Genomic DNA, 21,098 nt, shown 5'->3' with positions numbered 1-21,098 from the left:
TCCTCGCCAGCTTTCTTTGTATGGCATTTCTAAGGTGCCCATCACCTCTGTATCTAAGCATCTTACTTCTCATAAGAATAGGCCTTTACCCTGTTGTTCTTGGCTGTTAAATACCCACCTACACACACTGTTGTGCAGAGCAATGGGCACGTAGGCCCTGATCCAAAGCTCACTGAAGTCAATGAGAGTCATTCCTTTCCCTAGGACTGCTCTAACTTACACAGGGAGCTGCAGGGACTCCCAGACCTGCCCAGAATTCATGACATGTCAAGGTGAAACACAGGAATTGCCAGGCTGGATCAGATCCAAAGTCTGTCCAGTACAGTGGCCAGCAGCAGATGCTTCAGAGGAAGGTGCACAAACCTCACAGTAGGCAGATATGAGACAATCTGTCCCCCACCCTCCAGGACTCATCCTGGTCTCTAAAAGAGATCAGCTTAAACCCTGATGTACAAGGCTTAATATCCCTTTTGCAAATTGTCATAATTAATTATAACAGTGGTGCATATTCTTGATATCCATCTAAGTGTCCAATCCATCTTTGAATCTTCCTCAATTCCTGGCCTCAACACCTTCCTGTGGCAGTGAGTTTCACAGTTAATCACACATTGTGTGACAAAGTATTCCTTTAAACAGTTTTTATTTCCCACCTTTTAGTTTAATCAAATGCCTCCTTGTTCTTGTGTTATGAGACTGTGAGAACAGAAATTCCTGATCTTCCTTCCCTAGACTGTTCCTTATTTTACATCCTTTTATCATGGCCCCCTCTTACTATTAATTCATTGTGGATAGTTCTCTGAAAACACCCACTTAATGTGTAGTGGCTGCCAAAAAAGCAAACAGAATGTCAGGAATGATAAGAAGACAATAAATATCATAATGGCACTATATAAATCCATGGTACGCCCACACTTTGAATACTGAGTGCAATTCTGGGCAACCCATCTCAAAAAAAATATACCAGAATTAGAAAAGGTACAGAGAAGGAAAGAAAAATGATTAGGGGCATGGAACACTTCCATATGAGAAAAGATTTAAAAGACTGGGATTTTTGGAAAAGAGACACTAAGGTGGGACATGTTTCAGAGTAGCAGCCGTGTTAGTCTGTATTCGCAAAAAGAAAAGGAGTACTTGTGGCACCTTAGAGACTAACAAATTTATTAGAGCAATAAGCTTTTGTGAGCTAAATTTGTTAGTCTCTAAGGTGCCACAAGTACTCCTTTTCTTTTTAAGGTGGGACATGACAGAGGTCTATAAAATCATGAACGTGGTGGAGAAATGAATAGGGGAATGTTATTTACTTCCTCACATAACACAAGAACTGGGGTCACCCAATGAAATTAGTGGGTAGCGCATTTAAAACAAACAAAAGGACATACTTCTTCACACAATACACAGTTAGCCTGTGGAACTCCTTGCCAGGGGATGCTGTGAAGGCCACAAAGTATAACTGAGTTCAAAAAAGAATTAAATAAGTTCATGGAGGATAGGTCCATCAATGGCTATTAGCTAAGGTGTTCAGGGCTGCAACCCTATGCTCTGGGTGTCCTATGCCTCTGACCTGTCAGATGCTGAGACTGGACAACAGGGGGTGGATCACTTGATAATGCCCTGGTCTGTTCATTCCCTCTGAAACCTCTGGCATTGGCCACTGTTGGAAGATAGGATAACTGGGCTTGATGGACCATTGGTGTGATCCAGTGTGACTGTTCTCATGTATGTTATGTTACTATTAAGGTGGGATGAAGACATTATTCCTGGGCTGTGCCAGTGCAACTAATGATCTGACCTGAACATTATCTGAAGAAATCTAAAGTCTGTCACAAAGCAGCCCAGCACCTCTATGCAGCTATTTGTACAGTGAGAGGGAGGGGATAGGAACTGAAGAGAAGCATTAAAAAACAGGAATAGGAAGAACAGCCACTCACGTTGGTCTGCAGAGATCAGCAGACATCAGCCACGCCAATAGCTCCTGGCTCAGAAACGTCTTTCAAGTGATCAGATTCTTTGGGAGCAGTAAGACTGCCAACAAATGTAAATCAGAGGAACAGGGATAATCCAGTTTCATTTGATAACAAGCCAGGAATACAAATCTCCCCCCATGACCCGGCAGCTTTGTGTTTTCCTTTGCTTGCAAATATAGTCACCGCTTTAGTGCTATTGGAAGATGTTTGATTGCCATCCCTGGAGACTGGAGTCTTACACTGGACAGGTACAGGATGGGGCATTGGCAGAGCAAGCTTCCTTCTCCGCTTCAAGTCTTGTCTTCACTAGAAAATTTGCTCATGCAATTCAGGTTGCCCAGCAGAGAGGTTTGAAGGTGAGAATTTTTGCAAAAGGTAGCAATGCCAATGTCAAAGAGAACTTGCTTTGCTGGACAGACTGGACAGTGATTCTCTTATCAGAAGGTAAAGCCAAGAGAATTTCACTCTATAAATAAATTAGAGTTGGGTCCAGATCAACCCCCGGGATCTGAATGGGAAAGTTTAGAGCCAGATTCAAATTTTGAAGCTCAGGGTCTTGTCTAAATTCACCTGCTGTCTGGCTCTAACTGTTCAAGGACTCCCCAGTCAGGGGCGTGTGTGTTCCCTCCTCTCTGCCTCTCTCAGTGCTCCGCATTTCCTTTACTAAATGTATCTCTCCACGCTCTTTCCCTCTGAAAGCACAGCATGGCTTTCCCTCCATTTTACCCCCCGTTTTGAGGAATCTCCCAAATAAATCTCTGCCTCCTGATCTGGACCAATTTAGGTAATCTGGACCTGATCTAGGTAATCCTGCATGGATCCAGTCTTGTCCCTCAAGATGCCACTTGGAGTCCCTGGATATTGCCGCAGGCAAGACAATCTCCCTTGGTCATTTGCTCCTTAATAGAAACTCCCAAGCTGCTGTCAGAGCATCCCAGCCAAAACCATAGCAGTGACCGCAGTTTTAAATTAAAGGGTGTTTTGGTCTTAATAACCAGGCTCTCTTGTGCAATATAAAAGCTTCAGGTTCAGAGTAGCAGCTGTTTAGTCTGTATTTGCAAAAAGAAAAGGAGTACTTGTGGCACCTGTTAGAGACTAACAATTTATTTGAGCATAAGCTTTCGTGAGCTACAGCTCACTTCATCGGATGTATCCGATGAAGTGAGCTGTAGCTCACGAAAGCTATGCTCAAATAAATTTGTTAGTCTCTAAGGTGCCACAAGTACTCCTTTTCTTTTTAATAAAGCTTCAGTGAGGAAGCAGAATGAACAGGACATCTCAATGGCTGGGGCAATTCCTACTGACTAACCGGAAGGAAACGTGAGTGACTTACCCCTTTCGGACATGACAAGCCCTTCAGACAGAGTCATTAATGTGGCACTGATCGTCCGTCGGTCGAGCTCACTCCTCTTTGTAGTTTTGGGGTGCATGGTGACCAGTGTGTTTGTGGGTGGGGAGTATTCTACAAACTCTCTGCCACCCCCACACCCTGTTCCTTCTGCCGTGCATAAAAGTGAGGGCCATGAATGGAATGAATTGACAGTTGCATTTGAATTCACCAGGGATACAGTTTGTTTTTCCAGCAGAATTTGTTGTCGTGAGTCATGTTGTTACCAGTGTCCCGATTAAAGATCGGAAATGCCAAGTTTCAACTCTCTCTAATTCTTAACAAAGCTTTATAATCTGAAAGTGTTCCTTCAAATCACTCAGCCACTGGGGATCCCATCCTGCAATGGGGATACTGTTCCACAATCAAATAGCTCTCCAGTCACAGAACTCACCTCTGTTTTCTTTTGTTTTTTAGAAGCCAGAAAAAGAAGTCCTGAGCCCCTTGGGAGGCCATCTCCACACCTGGGCCACCGACAGCTGACATTTGGGGTTCAGCTTCCCTCTTGGATGGATCGATGGCGTTACTGAAAAGGCAAAATTCAAAGAGGACTTCACCTTGGGATTCCACCGGAGTGTGGTAACATGCTTCCCTTCCTTGATTTCCAAGCCCCATCTCCCTCCCCATGCCATGTACCAGCAGCACAGCTGTCAAAGGAGGCACCCTTAGATAGCAAAGGGGAGACTTGCAGTGCTGTGTCCCCCCATAGAACCGAAGCATTTCCTGGGGTTCAAACACCTGCAACATTGCTGCTGTCATGCAAGAAGCATATTCTGGGCTCTGCACACTCCATACGCTTCCATGTGGCCAACGACAGCCTGAAATTTGGACAATGGCAACACTAAAGACTCACTCGCTTTTCTTCTCTCTTCTGGCCAACAGCCACTCCACAAAGTTCTTCTTGAGCATGTTATCCATGGTCCGGCTGTAATCGCTGGCCAGGATGGCCTCAGAGTAACGTCGCTGTATGGCTCTGGTGCTGGGACTCTTTGGGTTGGCACTGAGCATGCAGGAGAGACACAGAGCGAATCGTGGCTAGGCAGAGAGAAAACATTGCAAAGGCCCCCCTGCTTCTAGCTTGAGGCAAATGCCCCATTTAATGACTGTGGTTAGTGACATTTCATTACCAGCTGCAATATCTCTAGTGCCATGACGAGGCTCCCGCAGTGCCTGCCCAACTTAGTGAAGTACACTGGGGCCGGATCCTCCTTTCCCACCTTTTCTTCCATCCCCCTGGATACAAGTAACTCCTGTTGATTTCAGTGGGAGTCACTTGTGTCCCAGTGTGGGAGCGAGTTTACGGGGGGGAGTAGTTATATCATATGTCCATTTTGTATAAGTGCCTGTGGCTTCAACAGCTTCAAAACATGAGAGCCCTTCAAGCCTGTCATCCCTTAGGAATTAACCATCCTCGTTTATTTCTAGCTCATTTGCATGTGAAGTTTGCAGCTGGGAACTCAGGAATTCTTGGCTCCCATCCCTGTGCTCAGGGCACTTGGCTGACAAATCTCCCTTATACCTGATCATCCTCTCTGGTCACCTCTCTGTGCACTGAGATACACCACGTGAGATCCGGCTAAGGATCTGATCCAGTGCCCAGTGAAATCACTGGAGGTCTAAAGTGCACAGAAAACGTTTGTGGCTTACCTGAAGTCATTCTCCTCTGTCAGAACAAGGCTCAGAGAGACCATGAGCAGAGCAAGAACTTTCAAGGACACCATTTTCCTGGCTTGTTTCTCTGAAGGAAGACGGAAAGTGTGGGCAATACAGATGACCAACAAGGCCAGACAACCAAGTGATCTACTAACAGGAAAGCAAGCTGAAGGAGATGTGTGTAATTTGCGTGTGTGACTGTAATGCATTAATCCTATCCCTGTGCTTGGAACAGCCTCTTCTCTCCTGAACATGAAGTGACTTCTGCACACACCATACCCAAAGCCATTCCCTCACACTTTATGGTTTTATATCGGAATTATCAATACATGGTAGATTGTAAATTCCTTGAGGCAAGGGCCTGGTCTACTCTTAAAATGTAGATTGGCTGAGCTATATTTCTCAGGAGTGTGAAATAGTCACACCTGTGAGCAACACAGCCATGCTGACCTAACCTCCCAGCATAGATACGGCTCGGGCACCAGGAGAAACCTTCCATAGATCTAGCTACCAACCCTCGGGGAGGTGGAGTTCCTACAACAACAGAAAAACCCATCCATTGCTGAAGCCTGCATCTATGCTACAGGGTTATAATGGCATAGCCAAGGTGCCGGAGTGCCCATAGCATAGACAAACACAAAGACCCTATCTTCTTCCATGTTTGTAAAAGGGCTGCGTACCCCATGCTGCTTCAAAGCCCAGTGAAATCAGTGGCAGTCTTTCCATTGACTTCAGTAGCTTCAGATTAGGCTCTTACATAATAAATGATAATAATATGGCATTCTGATAGGAAGATTATTCTATGTAACATTTCTGCAGGATTTATGAGCCCAATCTAATTTGTATTTAAATGAATGGGCCTTTTTCAATTCAGTTGGGTAGGATTTTGAATAAAGATATAAGCCAAAGTCCATTGAAGTTAATGGAGAGGCTCCTGTTGACTTGAAAGCACTTTGGATCAGTCACCAAGAAGCTATGTTCTTTGAGTTGTCACTAGTCCACATGTTTTTTCCCATTTAAATTCAAAACTCATTGGGCATTTGACTGCTTTGAATTAACATCTCAGCTCTGCAAATGCTTTTCAAAAATATTGTCCTGTCTTTTCATTGTATTTATAGCAAAACACATTGAAAACACTTTGTTGTTCAGCATCTCACTCTCTTTTACAGATATTTTGGGAAATGTGCTGCAGTGCTGAGTTTTAATATTATTAACACAATAAAAAGATCATTATACATCAGCATTTATATCAGTGTCCAGTCCAGCAATCACTTTATATGAGAGTAATTTCAGTCACATAAATAAAGTTACTTATATTCTTAAATAGTTCCAAGATCAGTCCCTTATTTATGATTTTACAGAAATTGTGAAAATTTTAGACGCCGTTTCATGAATGATACCTTTTTCACTTCTGGAAAAACAGGACATTTAAAAATATTTGTGGAGCCCTTTTATTAAGTGGAAAGTAATCAGATGGATAGTGTTTAAATCAATGGTATAGTGGTTAAATCAAATATATCGAAAATCAAATGAATCAAGATCACATTATAGTGGTAAATCAAAGGGATAGTGTTTAAATCAAATGTATCAAGATCAAATGAATCAAGAATCTAATGTTTCATGTTTAAATCAAATGTATAGCTAAACAACAACCTTCAAATGCTTATATCTAAAACAATAGAAGACAAATGTTTACAGAATGTGCTAATGAATTACAAAAAGAATCTACATGAAATGCAAAGTTGAATAGTATTTGATTAATTTTGAATTTTAAAAGGCATAAAGCTAAAATAACTGGTGTTGTTCCTTTTTGCAAATGCTTTTTGTTACATATATAAAAATAGTTAACCTGTGGAAGAACATTGTTTTACTTAAAAGGTAATTTTTGGTCAAGCTGGGATAGGGGTAGAATTTTACCATGTATGAAAGAGAAGGAAAACGTAGTAAAACATTCCCAGATTATGTTAAATTTACCCAAGCCAGGAGAAAAAGGTTTAAACGGTTAAGAGATTTTATGAAACTCAGAGTTGAGTCTGAGTATGAAATTCTGAATCCAAATCCCCTCCCACACTATCAGCCATTGCGTACGGCATAAAAACGGCTGTGCCGGCCCCCTCGATCATATGGTTTGCCCACATTGCTACCTTGTCGCGTCACTATAACTTAACTTGTTTACAAGGATAGGCTGTTGGCTTGTCCCTCCACTCCCAGCCTGAAGGGCAAGTGGTCTGCTTTTCATCTGGCCTCTACCCTTTGACCTGTCCAGCGTGGGTGGCCCTGCCAGGAGTTAAAACTTCCACCAACATACCTCCCTGGGTCACTGGAACACACAAGCCTTTCCACCGCGGCAAGATGCTAGAGGAAGGATCTCTCCCACCCCCATCAGCCTCTATATGCTATTCTGATGGTATAAAGGGGCCATAAGCTGCCTACAAGGAGCCAAAGGAGAATTCCACCAGAACAAGCATTGCATTGCAAGCAAGCATGAGGACCAAGGGGATCCAGAGGATATAGTGAACTTAGATTTTCAGAAAGCCTTTGACAAGGTCCCTCACCAAAGGCTCTCATGCAAAGTAAGCTGCCATGGGATAAGAGGGAAGGTGCTCTCATGGACTGGTAACTGGTTACAAAGTAGGAAACAAAGGGTAAGTATAAATGGTCACGTTTCAGAGTAGCAGCCGTGTTAGTCTGTATTCGCAAAAAGAAAAGGAGTACTTGTGGCACCTTAGAGACTAGTCTCTAAGGTGCCACAAGTACTCCTTTTCTTTTTATAAATGGTCAGTTTTCAGAATGGAAAGAGTAAATAGTGGTGTCCCCCAGGGATCTATTCTGGGACCAGTACTATTCAACATATTCATAAATGATCTGGAAAAAGGGGTAAACAATGAGATGGCAAAATTTCCAGATGATACAAAATTACTAAAGATAGTTAAGACCCAGGCAGACTGCAAAGAGCTACAAAAGGATCTCTCAAAACTGGCTGACTGGGCAACAAAATGGCAGATGAAATTTAATGTTGAAATGCAAAGTAATGCACATCGGAAAGCATAATCCTAACTATACATAAAATGATGGGGTCTAAATTAGCTGTTACCACTCAAGAAAGAGATCTTGGAGTCATTGTGGATAGTTCTCTGAAAACATCCACTCAATGTGCAGCGGCAGTCAAAAAAGCGAACAGAATGCTGGGAATAATTAAGAAAGGGATAGATAATAGGACAGAAAATATCATGTTGCCTCATATAAATCCATGGTAAGCCCACATTGAATACTGTGTGCTGATGTGGTCGCCCCCTCTCAAAAAAGATATTGGAATTGGAAAAGTTCAGAAAAGGGCAACAAAAATGATTAGGGGTATGGAACGGCTTCCATAAGAGGAGAGATTAATAAGACTGGGACTTTTCAGCTTGAAAGAGACGGCTAAGGGGAGATAAGATTGAGGTCTATAAAATCATGACTAGTGTAGAGAAAGTAGATAAGGACGTGTTGTTTACTACTCGTAACACAAGAACTAGGGGGTCACCAAATGAAATGAATAGGCAGCAGGTTTAAAACAAATAAAAGGAAGTATTTCTTCACACAAGGCACAGTCAACATGTGGAACTCCTTGCCAGAGGATGTTGTGAAGGCCAAGACCACAACAGGGTTCAAAAAAGAACTAGATCAATTCATGGAGGCCAAGTTCCATCAATGGCTATTAGCCAGGATGGGCAGGGATGGTGTCCCTAGCCTCTGTTTGCCAGAAGCTGGGAATGGTCTACAGGGGATGGATCACTTGATGGTTACCTGTTCTGTTCATTCCCTCTGGGGCACCTGGCATTGGCCACTGTCAGGAGACAGGACACTGTGCTAGATGGACCTTTGGTCTGACCCAGTAGGGCCATTCTTATGTTCTTGGGGGCATGCTGGAAGAGGAGCCAGGAATGGGAGGTGGCAAGGTCGTACACCTGACAGTCCTTTAGAGCTATTCTGGCTAGCACCATAAGCCACAGGCAGCACTGGCGAGGCTGCCATGATCTGATTTTAGAGCCACTCTTGGCTGCCTGGATTGCACCAGTGGTTGTTTTGGCCCCAACAGCAGTTCAGAATTGGAAGAACAAAAAAAGAGGCTCTTTTGCCTCACACACCCCTCCCCTTTTCTTTAGACCAAGCCTTCCATGCAGCGCCCCCATAGAGGCACAGAAGCTGACCCCAGATCTCTTGACAGCTGGCTTCTGCTCTAGAGAATTAATATTGTCCTGTGCAGTGCTGGAGGTGCACCATCTGATTCTTCTAGGGTGACCAGATAGCAAGTCTGAAAAAATAGGGACACTTTGTTTTTTCAGGGGTAGGGGGAGATAGTTGCCTATATAAGACAAAGCCCCTGGTCACCCTATATTCTTCTCATTTATGCAGAATATTCTACCTCACTGCTGCCAAATTTACCAACAAGCTTGCAAGTTTTCTATCATTCCAGGAGATTTTTAATCACTAATGTGCTACGGTTCTAAGGTCTATAAAATCATGAATAGCATGGAAAAAATGAATAGAGAAGTGTTAGTTACCCTTTCCCACAATACAAAAACCTGGGGTCACCTGATGAAATTAATAGGTAGCAGGTTTAATACCAACAAGAGGAAATACTTTTTCACACAACATGCAATTAACCTGTGGAACTCATTGCCATGGGATATTGGGATGGCCAAAAGTATATCTGGGTTCAGAAAAGAACTAGATAAGTGAATGGAGGATAAATCCATCAATGGCTATTAGCTAAGATGATCAGGGATGCAGCACCATGCTTAAGGTGACCCTAAACCTCTCATTGCCAGAAGCTGGGAGAGAAAGACAGGGGTGGATCACTCCAAAATTGTCCTGTTCTGCCACTGTCCCTGAAGCTCTCTTACTGGCCACTGTCAGAGACAGGATAGTAAGCTAGATGGACCATTGATCTGACCAGTAAGGCAGCTCTTATGTTCCTACTTTTTATACCTCCTTCTGCCTGAGAATGTCAAAGCCCTTTGCTGTCATCACACTATTATTTTAGAGAAGAGATTACAAAAATAAAGAGATTGGATTTTAGCTTCTTACCTTCCTGGTCCTCCGATGTAGCAGTTAGGACTCCAGCAGATTCAGGTCTCAACTTGGGACCTTCAGACCCTTTATATACACCCGGTGCGATGGACCAATTCTATTTCCATGAAATAAACAGGAAACCAGCCAGCTAATTAAAACAAATCAAAGCCACTTAGATCAGCTACATTAGGTCCATTGACCTACAGAGCAGGAAAATACCCTTCTAAAATATGTTTACATTAATGGCAATTAAGCATGGCTGTATCGCAAAATTAAGAACTAGTGCACGTTATGGACGTAATAGATATGGCATAAACTGTGTTGGCCCAGAACTGAACTCCACATGGTGCTCCTTTCAGATCCAGTTTTGTAGGGTCTGATAAATTGGGGCAATGTTACTTAATTCCCCTTACTTCCTCTACCAAATGCAAATGGCAGCTGTTACTCAATCCAGAGGCTGATTCTCTTTTCATTTACATTGGTATAAAGCAGAAGTCACTGCACTAAAGCCAGTGGCTCCAATTCTATCTCCCCCACTATGGCCCCATTACGCTGCTCTGATAGAATCCCTGGGGAATTCACCTGGCCTGGGAGGGTTCCCGCTCCAGCCTAGAGGTGCTGTAGGCTGCCTTACTCTGCCTTCCTGTGCAGCCTGGGGTACTGGGGTGTTCCCAGGGGTGAGAGGGATTGGATCAGAGGCATGGCAGGAGGGCTCTGGACAGCAGAGCAGCTCATAGGCAGTTTTACATGACCTCCATAACTTAGAGCAGCCCCTGGGGACACTGAGCTGGGCAGGCCCTTAACCATGCCAGAATTAAGGTAGCACAAAGGGGGCGGGGGGTAAAGCCACCTTTCCCTCACTCTCCAGTGCTACATCAGCTGTGAGGTGCAGCACAGAATCTGACCCAATGGAGTTATACCAGTATAAAAGGGGTATATGTGAAAGGAACATAGGATGTATGATGCTGGAACAATTTGTATAGTGGGGGTGCTGAGAGCCATTGAACCAAACTCTAAACCCTGTATATGATGGAACCCACTTCAAGCTGGGGGTGTGTCAGCCCCCATAGCATGTCTAGTTTGAGCACCTATGCTGGAAGGGACCTCTTGGGTCAGTGGGTCCAATCCCGTTATCACCAGCAACCACATCATATAATTCCATTTGTAAATGTATCAAATGAGAACCATCCATGTTTTCATAGAATCATAGAAATGGCAGGCTGGAAGGGACCTTGAGAAGTCATCCAATACAGCTCCCTGCGCTGAGGCAGGACCAAGTAAACCTAGAGCATTCCTGAAAGGTGTTTGTCCAGCCAGTTCTTAAAAACCTCCTGTGAATTCCACAACCTCCCTTGGAAGCCTTTTCCAGAGCTTAACTACCCATATAGTTCGAAAGTTTTTCCTAACTTCTAACCTAAATCTCCCTTGCTGCAGGTTAAGCCCATTACTTCTCTTCCTACCTTCAGCAGACATGGAGAACAATTGATCACTGTTACCCCTTAACATATTTTTTTAACCTTTCCTCCTAAATCAGGTTTTCTAAACCTTTGATCATTTTTGTTGCTCTCCTCCAGACTCTCCCCAGGTTGTCCACGTCTTTCCTAAAGTGCGGCACCCAGAATTGGACACAGTACTCTAGCTGAGGCCTCACCGGTGCTGAGTAGAGCAGGGGTTCTCAAGCTTTTTTTCTGAGGCCAATGGCTATTAGCCAGGATGGGCAAGAATGGGGTCCCTAGTGTCTGTTGCCAGAAGCTGGGAATGAGCGAGAGGGGATGGATCAATGCTTCTCAATCTGTGGTCCACAGACCCTTGGGGGTCCTCAGACTATGTCTAAGATTTCCAAAGGGGTCCACAACTCCAGTCCAAATTTTGTAGGAGTCTGCAAATGAAAAAATGTTAAGAACCACTGTACTAGATGACCTCTCTCAGTCCCTTTCAGCCCTACATTTCTATGGTTCTATAACAACGTGGCCTGGATGCAACTGTGTTGTAACTGGATTCCTTAACACAGTTGTAATTACAATGTAGACAAAGAATTAGATAAGTTCCTGGAGGATAGGTCCATCAATGGCTATTAATCAGGATGGGCAGGGATGGTGTCCCTAGCCTCTGTTTGCCAGAAGCTGGGAATGGGTGACAGGGGATGGATCACTGGATGGTTACCTGTTCTGTTCATTCTCCCTGGGGCACCTGGCACTGGCCACTGTTGGAAGATAGGCTACTGGGCTAGATGGACCTTTGGTCTGACCCAGTAGGGCCATTCTTATGAGCCCCACCCCCCAACATGCTATAAAAGCTCCATGGCCCACCTGTGCCACAATAACTATTTTCTACATATAAAAGCCAGGGCTGGCATTAGGGGGTAGCAAGCAAGGCTATACTGGTATCAGGCATTTTCATGCTGGTATAACTGCATCCACATTGAGAGCTGCACTGGTATAACTACATTGGTAAAAAATCATCCCGACTAATCAAAAATGTTATTCTGGTACAAGCATGTGTGCAGTCCAGACCTATGGAATGAAATAGTTAACAGCGCTGATATTTAAATGATCTTTACTGGGTATTTGAATACTTGGCTAGCGAGCTAAAAATAGCAGCCATGGCTGCAAGGGCAGCAGGAGGGGCTAGCCGCCCTGAGAACATACCTAGGGTTTAAGAAGAGATCATACTGAAGATGGCTAGTCTGTCCCGCTGCTTGTGCCATGGTGGTTACGCCGCTATTTTTAGCATGTTAGCTCGATCACAGCTAGTGTGGGTATGTCTGCCTAAACTGGAACTTACACCTTTCAGCTCCAGTGCAGACAAATCCTGAGATGAATGGAGTGTTGCATACTTCTCGGAGCTGTTGTTCCAGGCTCTCTGCATACTCAGCAACACATCCATTACATTTGGATCACGTTTTCCCATTTTCTTAGCAACCATAACAGCTAGAGACGCAGGCCAGGTCTGCGCTCAAAAGTTAAGAAGACCCAGCTATGTCACTCAGGGGTGTGAAAAATCCACACCTCCTGAGCAAGGTAGTTAAGCTGACATAACCCCAAGGTAGACAGTGCTAGTTCAAGAGAAAAATCCTTCTGACAACCTAACTAGCACCTCTCAGGGAGATGGATTAACTACACTGATGGGAGAAGCCCTCCTGTCGCTGCAGTGAGTGTCTACACTGAAATGCTATAATGGAGCAGCTGCAGCCGTGCTGTTGTAGTGTTTCAAGTGCAGACAAGCTCTCAGATCTTGTCTACACTGTAAAGGGTTTGCTGGTAGTGCTGTGCCGGCTACCCTCTTCCCGCACCACGGAGATACAGTTTATCCCAGCAACAGAATGCTTTTGTCCATACAACTTGCACCAATTCCATGAATGAAATAAGCTATCCTGACAGAAGGACATGGTGTCGGTATAACTGCATCTACATTCGGGCTTTTGCCAGTATAAAAATGTCCTTAAAAAAAAAATCACACCCCCGAAAGCAAAATCACTATCCTGGCAAAAGTTTCTAGTGAAGGCCTTCATTTTCCTTTTAAATGGAACAGATTCTGGAGTACGAGCCAGTAGCTTCAGGAAGGTGTTGGCACAGCATATAGGTGTGTGCCAGCTATTTCAAAGCCTGGATATCCCAGTCCTTAACTAGGTGGGTACAGATGGCCGGATCCGAAATGGAGAGATCATAACATGGTAACGACCGAAGCCATTTTGTTAACCACGCTGCAGCAGGGTAAGAAACACTACCTCATTTTGCACTGCCCATCTTCATATGTCTTATTAGAGCTCGTAAGCGCTACATCACACTACCCTGGTTACAGCATGCCTGGCAATTTCATAGTGTACCATATGGTGCTTTACAGTTGCCTCTTGGGCTAGTCAAGCATTGGAAATGGTTGAGACTAAGAAAAATCAGTGTTCTCCACCATGAGACAGTGAGACAGGAACCTTGGGTTCTCTTCCTGGGTCTGCCACCAACTTGATGTTTGAGCTTTCGTAAGTCACTTTGCCTCTGCCTCAGTTTCCCCATCTGCCTACCTCAGAAGGGTGCTGAGATTTTATTCTTTAGCGTTTGAAATCCTCAAGTAGAATGTGTGAGAAGAGGGGAAATTATTCATTAATCAAAAAGTAACGACTTTTAATCTGGCCTGGATTTGAACCAATGACCTATTATGCCAGCCCCCCACCATCACCCCAAGCTGCTACCTTAATGTCCTTGTACTAATGATGCAATATAAGAGTGCTAAATAGCTACAAATAACCAATTTGCTCTCTGAGTGTGCTTGCTAATCAATAAACTGGAATAGTATATCCCAAGGCCTTTATTATATGTATTCTGAGTACTGAACTTCCAGCCAACTCTGATATCTTGTTTCTCCAAAGTGCAACATATTTGTTTTCCTTTCATTAAGTTCCTTTGTAGGATGTGAAGTTAATAGAGTGAAATAAAAATCCAGCAACATTAAATATTGACCGGCTGTTCAGAGTTAGGGTGATTTCAGTGCATTCACCTGGGAGCCACACTGAACTGTTGCATTGCTCTGAAATTAAAGAATGGAACCTGCGTTGCCTGCATTTAATTTTGTTTCCCAACTATCCATGGTTTAATAATGCTAATGGCTGATCTTTCTGTACTAATTCAGGCCCCAGTTCAGGACAGTAATGATAGCACGAACTTACCATTAACAAATCTATGATACAAGATTGCTGGCCATTCTCAATATTTAGTATGCTCACACTCGGCACCTCTGTAGCACCTTTCAGCTGAGGATTTCAGAGCATCTGAAATAATTAATTAGCTAAACCCTGCAAAGTAGATACACAGGAAAGGAAGTACCGGAGCGGGACTCAGGGTGGGACCTTGGCTGAATTCCCTCCTTTGCCACAGACTCACTGTGATTCTGGGCAGTGGGCAAGTCACCCATCTTCACTGCATGATTAACCCGGGCTCTTATCTGGGATTTAGCCCAATCCCCTCTACCCTCCACACACTCTGAGCTGGGTTTGGAGGTGCTTTAAGACTAGCTTCCCTGGCCAGGGGTATTAGTTACAACACAGGCCCTGCTTTCACTTGGGCTGGAACCCGTCCTCTTTGCAGTTAGGACCCTGACTAAATCACGGCTGATAGTCCTCCCAAAGGACAAATAAAGTTCCCCTGCAACTGACACAGTAGTCTGGGAAAGAATCAGAGTGTCTCAGCACACAGGAGCACAGGATCTGGGACACCCAGGGGTGAGTGCAGAAGCAAAGAGGACACAGTGACACAGGTAAGGCTTTGTCGTGGGCGTGCTCAGATCTGGGCTTGGCTCACCCACCCAGGTATAAGGCAAATGCCTGGGTTAACTGTGCAGTGTCGGCATATCCTGGGGGCCACTTTTTCAGAAGGGCTCAGCAAATGAGCCCCAGCTGGCTTGGGCAGCCTTCCACCAGGGGAGTGGTCAAATGGCCTGTATTTTTGCCTGGCTGGCCACACTGAAAAATTGTGTCTGGCCAGGCAAAAATACCGACCATTTTACCCCAAGAAGAGGTGTATCTTACACGGCTTGTGTTTATAAGCATAATATCTCCTACATTGTGATCCAGCCGGTCTGCCTCCTGGATTACAGCAGCCAGAAAACCATCTTAGGCTGCCTACTCTAAAGTATCTTAGCTATCTGAGCAGCAACTCTTTTTCAAACAGATTCCGAGCACAGCTAAAACTCCTGCGTAGATGGGGCCAGCAACTCGTTTCCTTTGCCTGTCTACTGGCAAAATCTTCTGTGGCTTTGGCCTTGCCTGCACCTGGGGCAGCTGCAGCTTAAACCAGGGGCCAAAATGGCTCCCCTGTTACGACTTTGCATGGTGTTGACAACTATTTTCCTCATTGGCTTGGACCTCTGAGGTCACTCCTTATTGCCGCAGAGTGTGCCAGGCTCTACATTCAAACAGGTGTCCAGCTACATGGGGTGTTGAGCTCAGCTGGCCCTGTCCACCTTAGTGAGACAACGGTACCAGCACTGCTCAATGGGCTACGGGAGTGGATGCCATTGCTGGCACCTGTTATCAAACCCAGCTCGCTTTTCTAGGACAGGTTTATACTGGGCTACTTATTCCACAGTCCAAGCATGCCCCACACAGCTGAAATCACCAGGCAAGCCCTTCGCTCACCCGCCTTGCCACGCAGCTTTGCCTGAACATATCCCATAGACATACATTGGAGAAATCACGACCACCCCCTTAAACACCACACAGTCAAGCAAGCTTTCTCAAAGATGGGAGGGGATCAATCTTCTTTATGGAAATGACTCGACCATGACCTCATCCCAGCCTACACCCACTTCAGACCTGAGCTCCTCCCTAGCCATTTTACCATTCATTTAATCTCTTCTCCTCATCACCCCATCCAAGGGTGGATTAAGGTAAGTTACTTGTTGTAACACTCCTGGGGACACATGGAGGCTCACTGGTGCTGGTTTCAAGGCTTGAGCCAGTGGTGGGTTCAGGTGACCTAGGGTCTCATGATGGCAACCTAGAGGTGGTGCTTCCCATAAGAGGGAGCTGGTCTGAATGGAGGAGAGAGGCCCAGAGTCAGGGAAGGGGCTGTCTGAACTGACCAGGCAAAAGACCTGGTAGGAAGCACCTGCAGAAGTGTGAATGGGAGAGTGAGGCCTTAAGAACTTGGCACCAGGAGCCGGGTTTCAGGCAGCAACTGTTCAGACTCATGTTGAGACAAGCTGATGCTGACTGCAGTGATGGTGCATAATAAATCAGGTGTGAAGGAAGGGTGTTACTTGACTTGCGAGTGTCTGTGTGCAGTTATGGGGGACCAAAAGCTTCCTCTGTGACATTTGAACACTTGGGTTTCCAAGCCCCATAGTCCAAGAGGGATGAGTCAGAGATGGCATAGCTCACAGCTGATGCTGCCATGGAAATGCCCCCTGGAGTGGCCTGGCCTATCACACTTGAGAGAAGGATCAAAGATGTGAGAGCAGAGGGTGTACTCAAGAATCCATGGTGGGTTTTCAGAAGGAGAGTCCCCCCTATAGGGAGGAAGTGTCTGTCTAGGGGAGTGGAGAGGAAGTCTTACTGGGGACCCATTAGCTTTTATCCATTCCCAGAAACCCAGAAACCCTAACTCACAGCTGCTCTCACAGCATTTATATTATTACAGACATTCCACTGTGCCCTGTAGCCTAACCCCTGATTTGCCATTGCTGGTACCGACATGATCAGAGCCACGGTTCCCCCCGCCCATCCATGGCCACTGCACAAAAGTAGCAATGTTGCACCAGACACGGCCTCGCAAGTATCTACATAAGAAATCATAGAACGAAGGCAAGTGTCTCCAAGCACCCTGCCCTGAAGGAGCGTACACTAAGATAGAGGCACAGAAATGCAGGACCATCTTCTTGACAAGCAGCCTGGAGAGCACTGGTATCATTTAATTATTGCCTTATAGAGGATCAGATTTCAGAACATTCCCGCTCAGTTTATAACTCCAGAGGAGGGCAAGTGGCAAATGAATGGCTGCTGAATTGCACTTTCACAAACACCCCTATAAAGTAAAAAGAACGAGGAGTACCTGTGCCACCTTAGAGATTAACAAATTTATTTGGGCATAAGCTTTTGTGGGCTAAACCCCACTTCATCAGGTGCATGGAGTGGAAAATACAGTAGGAAGATATATATAGATATACACACTCACACCCAGAAAACATGAAAAGATGGGGGTTGCCATACCAATTCTAATGAGACAAATCAATTAAAGTGGGCTATTATCAGCAGGAGGAAAAATCACTTTTATAGTGGTAATCAGGATGGCCCATTTCAAACAGTTGTCAAGAAGGTGTGGCAAAAAGAAAAGGAGTACTTGTGGCACCTTAGAGACTAACAAATTTGCGAATACAGACTAACACGGTTGCTACTCTGAAAGAAGGTGTGGGTAATAGTAGGGGGAAAAATTAGCATGGGGAAATAGTTTTTCATTTGTACAATGACCCATCCACTCCCAGCTTTAGTCAGGCCTAATTTGATGGTGTCCAGTTTGCAAATTAATTCCAGTTCTGCAGTTTCTCTTTGGAGTCCATTTTTGAAGTTTTTTCGGTGAAGAATTGCCACTTTTAGGTCTGTAATTCAGTGTCCAGGGAGATTGAAGTGTTCTCCGACTGGTTTTTGAATGTTATAATTCTTGACGTCTGATTTGTGTCCATTTTTTCTTTTGCGTAGAGACTGTCAGTTTGGCAAATGTACATGGCAGAGGGGCATTGCTGGCACATGATGGCATATATCACATGCAAGACCCTATAAAGTAATTGATGACAATGGAATGATGCCAGGGATTAACATGGCCCAATATCTGGAAAGTAGCTGATCATGAAAAGCTACAAGTAAACGCAAAAAGTTACTTATATTAACAATTTAAAGGAAACAATAGGTTAAGCAAATGGATCTTCCCTAGGACACAGTTAGGAGGGGTTAAAATATCAGCTGTGCATATGGGAGAAAATATTACCAGCTTCTAAAGGGTTATACAGGCCATTCAAATAAAAGCGTGGGCAGTCAGGTGTTGTGAACCCAGACACGAAGGAGTAAGATCAAGTGGGTAGAAAGAACACTGGATGGGAGCCAGAATTCATGAATCATTAACTCACTGTGTGCCCCCAGCACAATGGGGTCCCACGATGGGGTTCCCAGGAATTACCTCAATACCAAAAATAATGAGGGGTTTAGGAAGGGGATTTCCCTCACCTAACCTGGAACTAGTGGGGAACTATCATGCTGGGAGGTAAAGGTTCCTTCTGCACCGTCTTGCCCATGCCTGTGATAACTGACCACAGTGCGCGCGTCCAAGCTACCACGAAACCTCCTGGATTGCCGTCGAGTGACTGAATAACAGAGTTTCCTCCTGGTGATCTTATTTAGACTGCTGCACTAGCTGTTGTCAAGGCAGCTGTTCAGTGCAGCACGGGTGAAACACACATTCCCATTTCACACTTGAGATAATCGGAGCCTTTCCTTCAAACATGACCAACGGCACCCAACATCCAGCCCTACCGCGTGTCAGTCACCACTGAGTGGGGCTCCGTTCAGTGAGTTTGCTGAGGAGGGAGACAAGTTTGAAGTTTTACATTGTCACTGGGGGTGGTGGGAAGGAAAATCCTCACATTCGACAAGAAAAGAGAGAGGAAGAGTGTAAGCCGGATTCTTTGAGGGAGTTAGGTGCCTCGCTGAATGGTAGCAGCATCTGAATTCCCTAAGGCCCCTTTGAAAGGCCCAGGGTAAAGATAATAGAATATCAGGGTTGGACGGACCTCAGGAGATCATCTAGTCCAACCCCCTGCTCAAAGCAGAACCAATCCCCAATTTTTGTCCCAGATCCCTAAATGGCCCCCTCAAGGATTGAACTCACAACCCTAGGTTTAGCAAGCCAATGCTCAAGCCACTGCAAAAGCAACAAAACATGTGATTGTTGTAGACAGAAGGGCAGGGGTCTGTCCGCTGCACAGTGTGGTGATCGATCTGGGCAGAGAGTTTCCATTGACAGCGTCCGATGTGGCTCATCTTCTTTCCCCATTAACGTGGCTGGCAGCAGGAAGAGGGAACAGACCAGTCTTTAGCCCAGCTGATACCGCATTTCTGCTGGTCGTTTCGGTGGCACAGGCACTGCCATCCCTCTCGCCTTCATTGGAACATGGGATGTTGGGCCAGAGCTGGTGAAACAGCCGCTGAGTTAGTGCATTGTCCTAGGGCAATTTAATACGTCCAGCTGTCTTCAGCTGGGGTTTACACCTCTGATGGATAATGCACTGAAATACACGGTTGCATTGCTAGAAATCGGCAGGATTCACAACCCTCCCAGGCAATAACCCCTGCCGGGAACTGCCCTACAGCTTCTTGATCCTTCCTCCCTTTTCTCAGGTGAGCCTGTGGAACAAAGGCCCTGCTAAGAGCACACTCTTGTTATACACCCTTTGAAGCTCAGAGAGAGCAGCAGTCCCATCTCCTCCTTCCTGGTTTCCACAGCAATAAGAAGATAGCCCTCCTTGCCAACAGCACCCAGGCCCTGTCTACACTAGGCAAAAAGATGTTGCCAAAAGTCCAACGCTTCGGTTGCCTTATGCTGGAAACTCCTTTGCAATGCTTCGCATCCACACAGAGCCCTCACCGCAGGCATCTCACCAGCATCAGTCGGACCACTTCGCTCTGATCTCACTCAACCGGTGCAACCTATGTTGGTTTCTCTGAAGCTTACATAGGAAGCCATGAGAGCCGTAGCTGCCCCAGTTCTCCATGTTCCCCATAACCCTATCCACAATGCAGTGCTTCACGCCTGGAGGTGACTCAAATTCCTCTTGTCTCAGTAGCAAAGCTGACTTATGGGAAATGGGTTTCAGGAGCCCCAGAATGCACTGGGACAAGCGCAGCTGTGGGGGATACACCCAATGGTTTTATCAGAAACAACACAGCACTGCATGGGCAAGTGAAGCACCGCATGGGTAAGTGAAATGAGCATCTTATGTTTTCAGTACCTTTGCAATGGGTTTCCTTGCTTTGTGTGGACCCATCCATTGTGTCAGAATAGACCATGCGGATGCCTCTTGCTAACTTCCCAACTGCCTGATTATCCCCGATTCCCCACCATCTCAAAATCCACACACGGGGGGCCCCTCCACATGTTGATCTTATCCTTTCCTAATGGGGTTAACCACCTTTTCACTATCATCCTTCCATGGGTCCAGGGATCGACACATGGGGGCTAATCGAGCCTGCCGTGAAGGCAATGGAAAGATTCCCATTGACTTAGGTGGATACTGGATCCAGGCTGTGGGAAGCAGATGGGTGGGGATGGAATCTGACTGTGTGCTCCAACCAATGCTGCCTTCACTCAAAGAATCTCAGTTCTGTTCAGTGCCAGCCAGATTTCAGTTCCATACTTTCCGTGAGAAGATGACTTTATGCTGTGGGGTGAGCCCACATTCCTGGTCATGTCAAAGTATGAACAATCCCATTTGCAATGCACCCATGGCCTGTAGTAACTAGTTGCTCCACTTCAGACCTAGTTGCATCCTTAGCTCAGCCT

General features: G+C 45.3%; 1 protein-coding gene across 1 annotated transcript; it reads right to left on the bottom strand.

Moving 5' to 3' along the window:
* Positions 1-1,924: 1,924 nt before the first annotated feature.
* LOC119849135 (pro-glucagon-like) lies at positions 1,925-12,984 on the bottom strand. The gene is given in 7 exon segments (XM_043503242.1): positions 1,925-1,981; positions 1,983-2,022; positions 3,746-3,877; positions 4,205-4,351; positions 4,999-5,089; positions 10,075-10,174; positions 12,844-12,984. Coding segments are annotated over 7 exon segments (708 nt in total).
* Between the last annotated feature and the right edge of the window lie 8,114 nt (positions 12,985-21,098).

The sequence above is a fragment of the Dermochelys coriacea genome, chromosome 27 (assembly GCF_009764565.3).
Source record: "Dermochelys coriacea isolate rDerCor1 chromosome 27, rDerCor1.pri.v4, whole genome shotgun sequence".
Classification (NCBI taxonomy): Eukaryota; Metazoa; Chordata; order Testudines; family Dermochelyidae; genus Dermochelys; species Dermochelys coriacea.
Note: the sequence above shows the minus strand (reverse complement) of the source record. Positions and strands in the feature narration are given on the sequence as shown.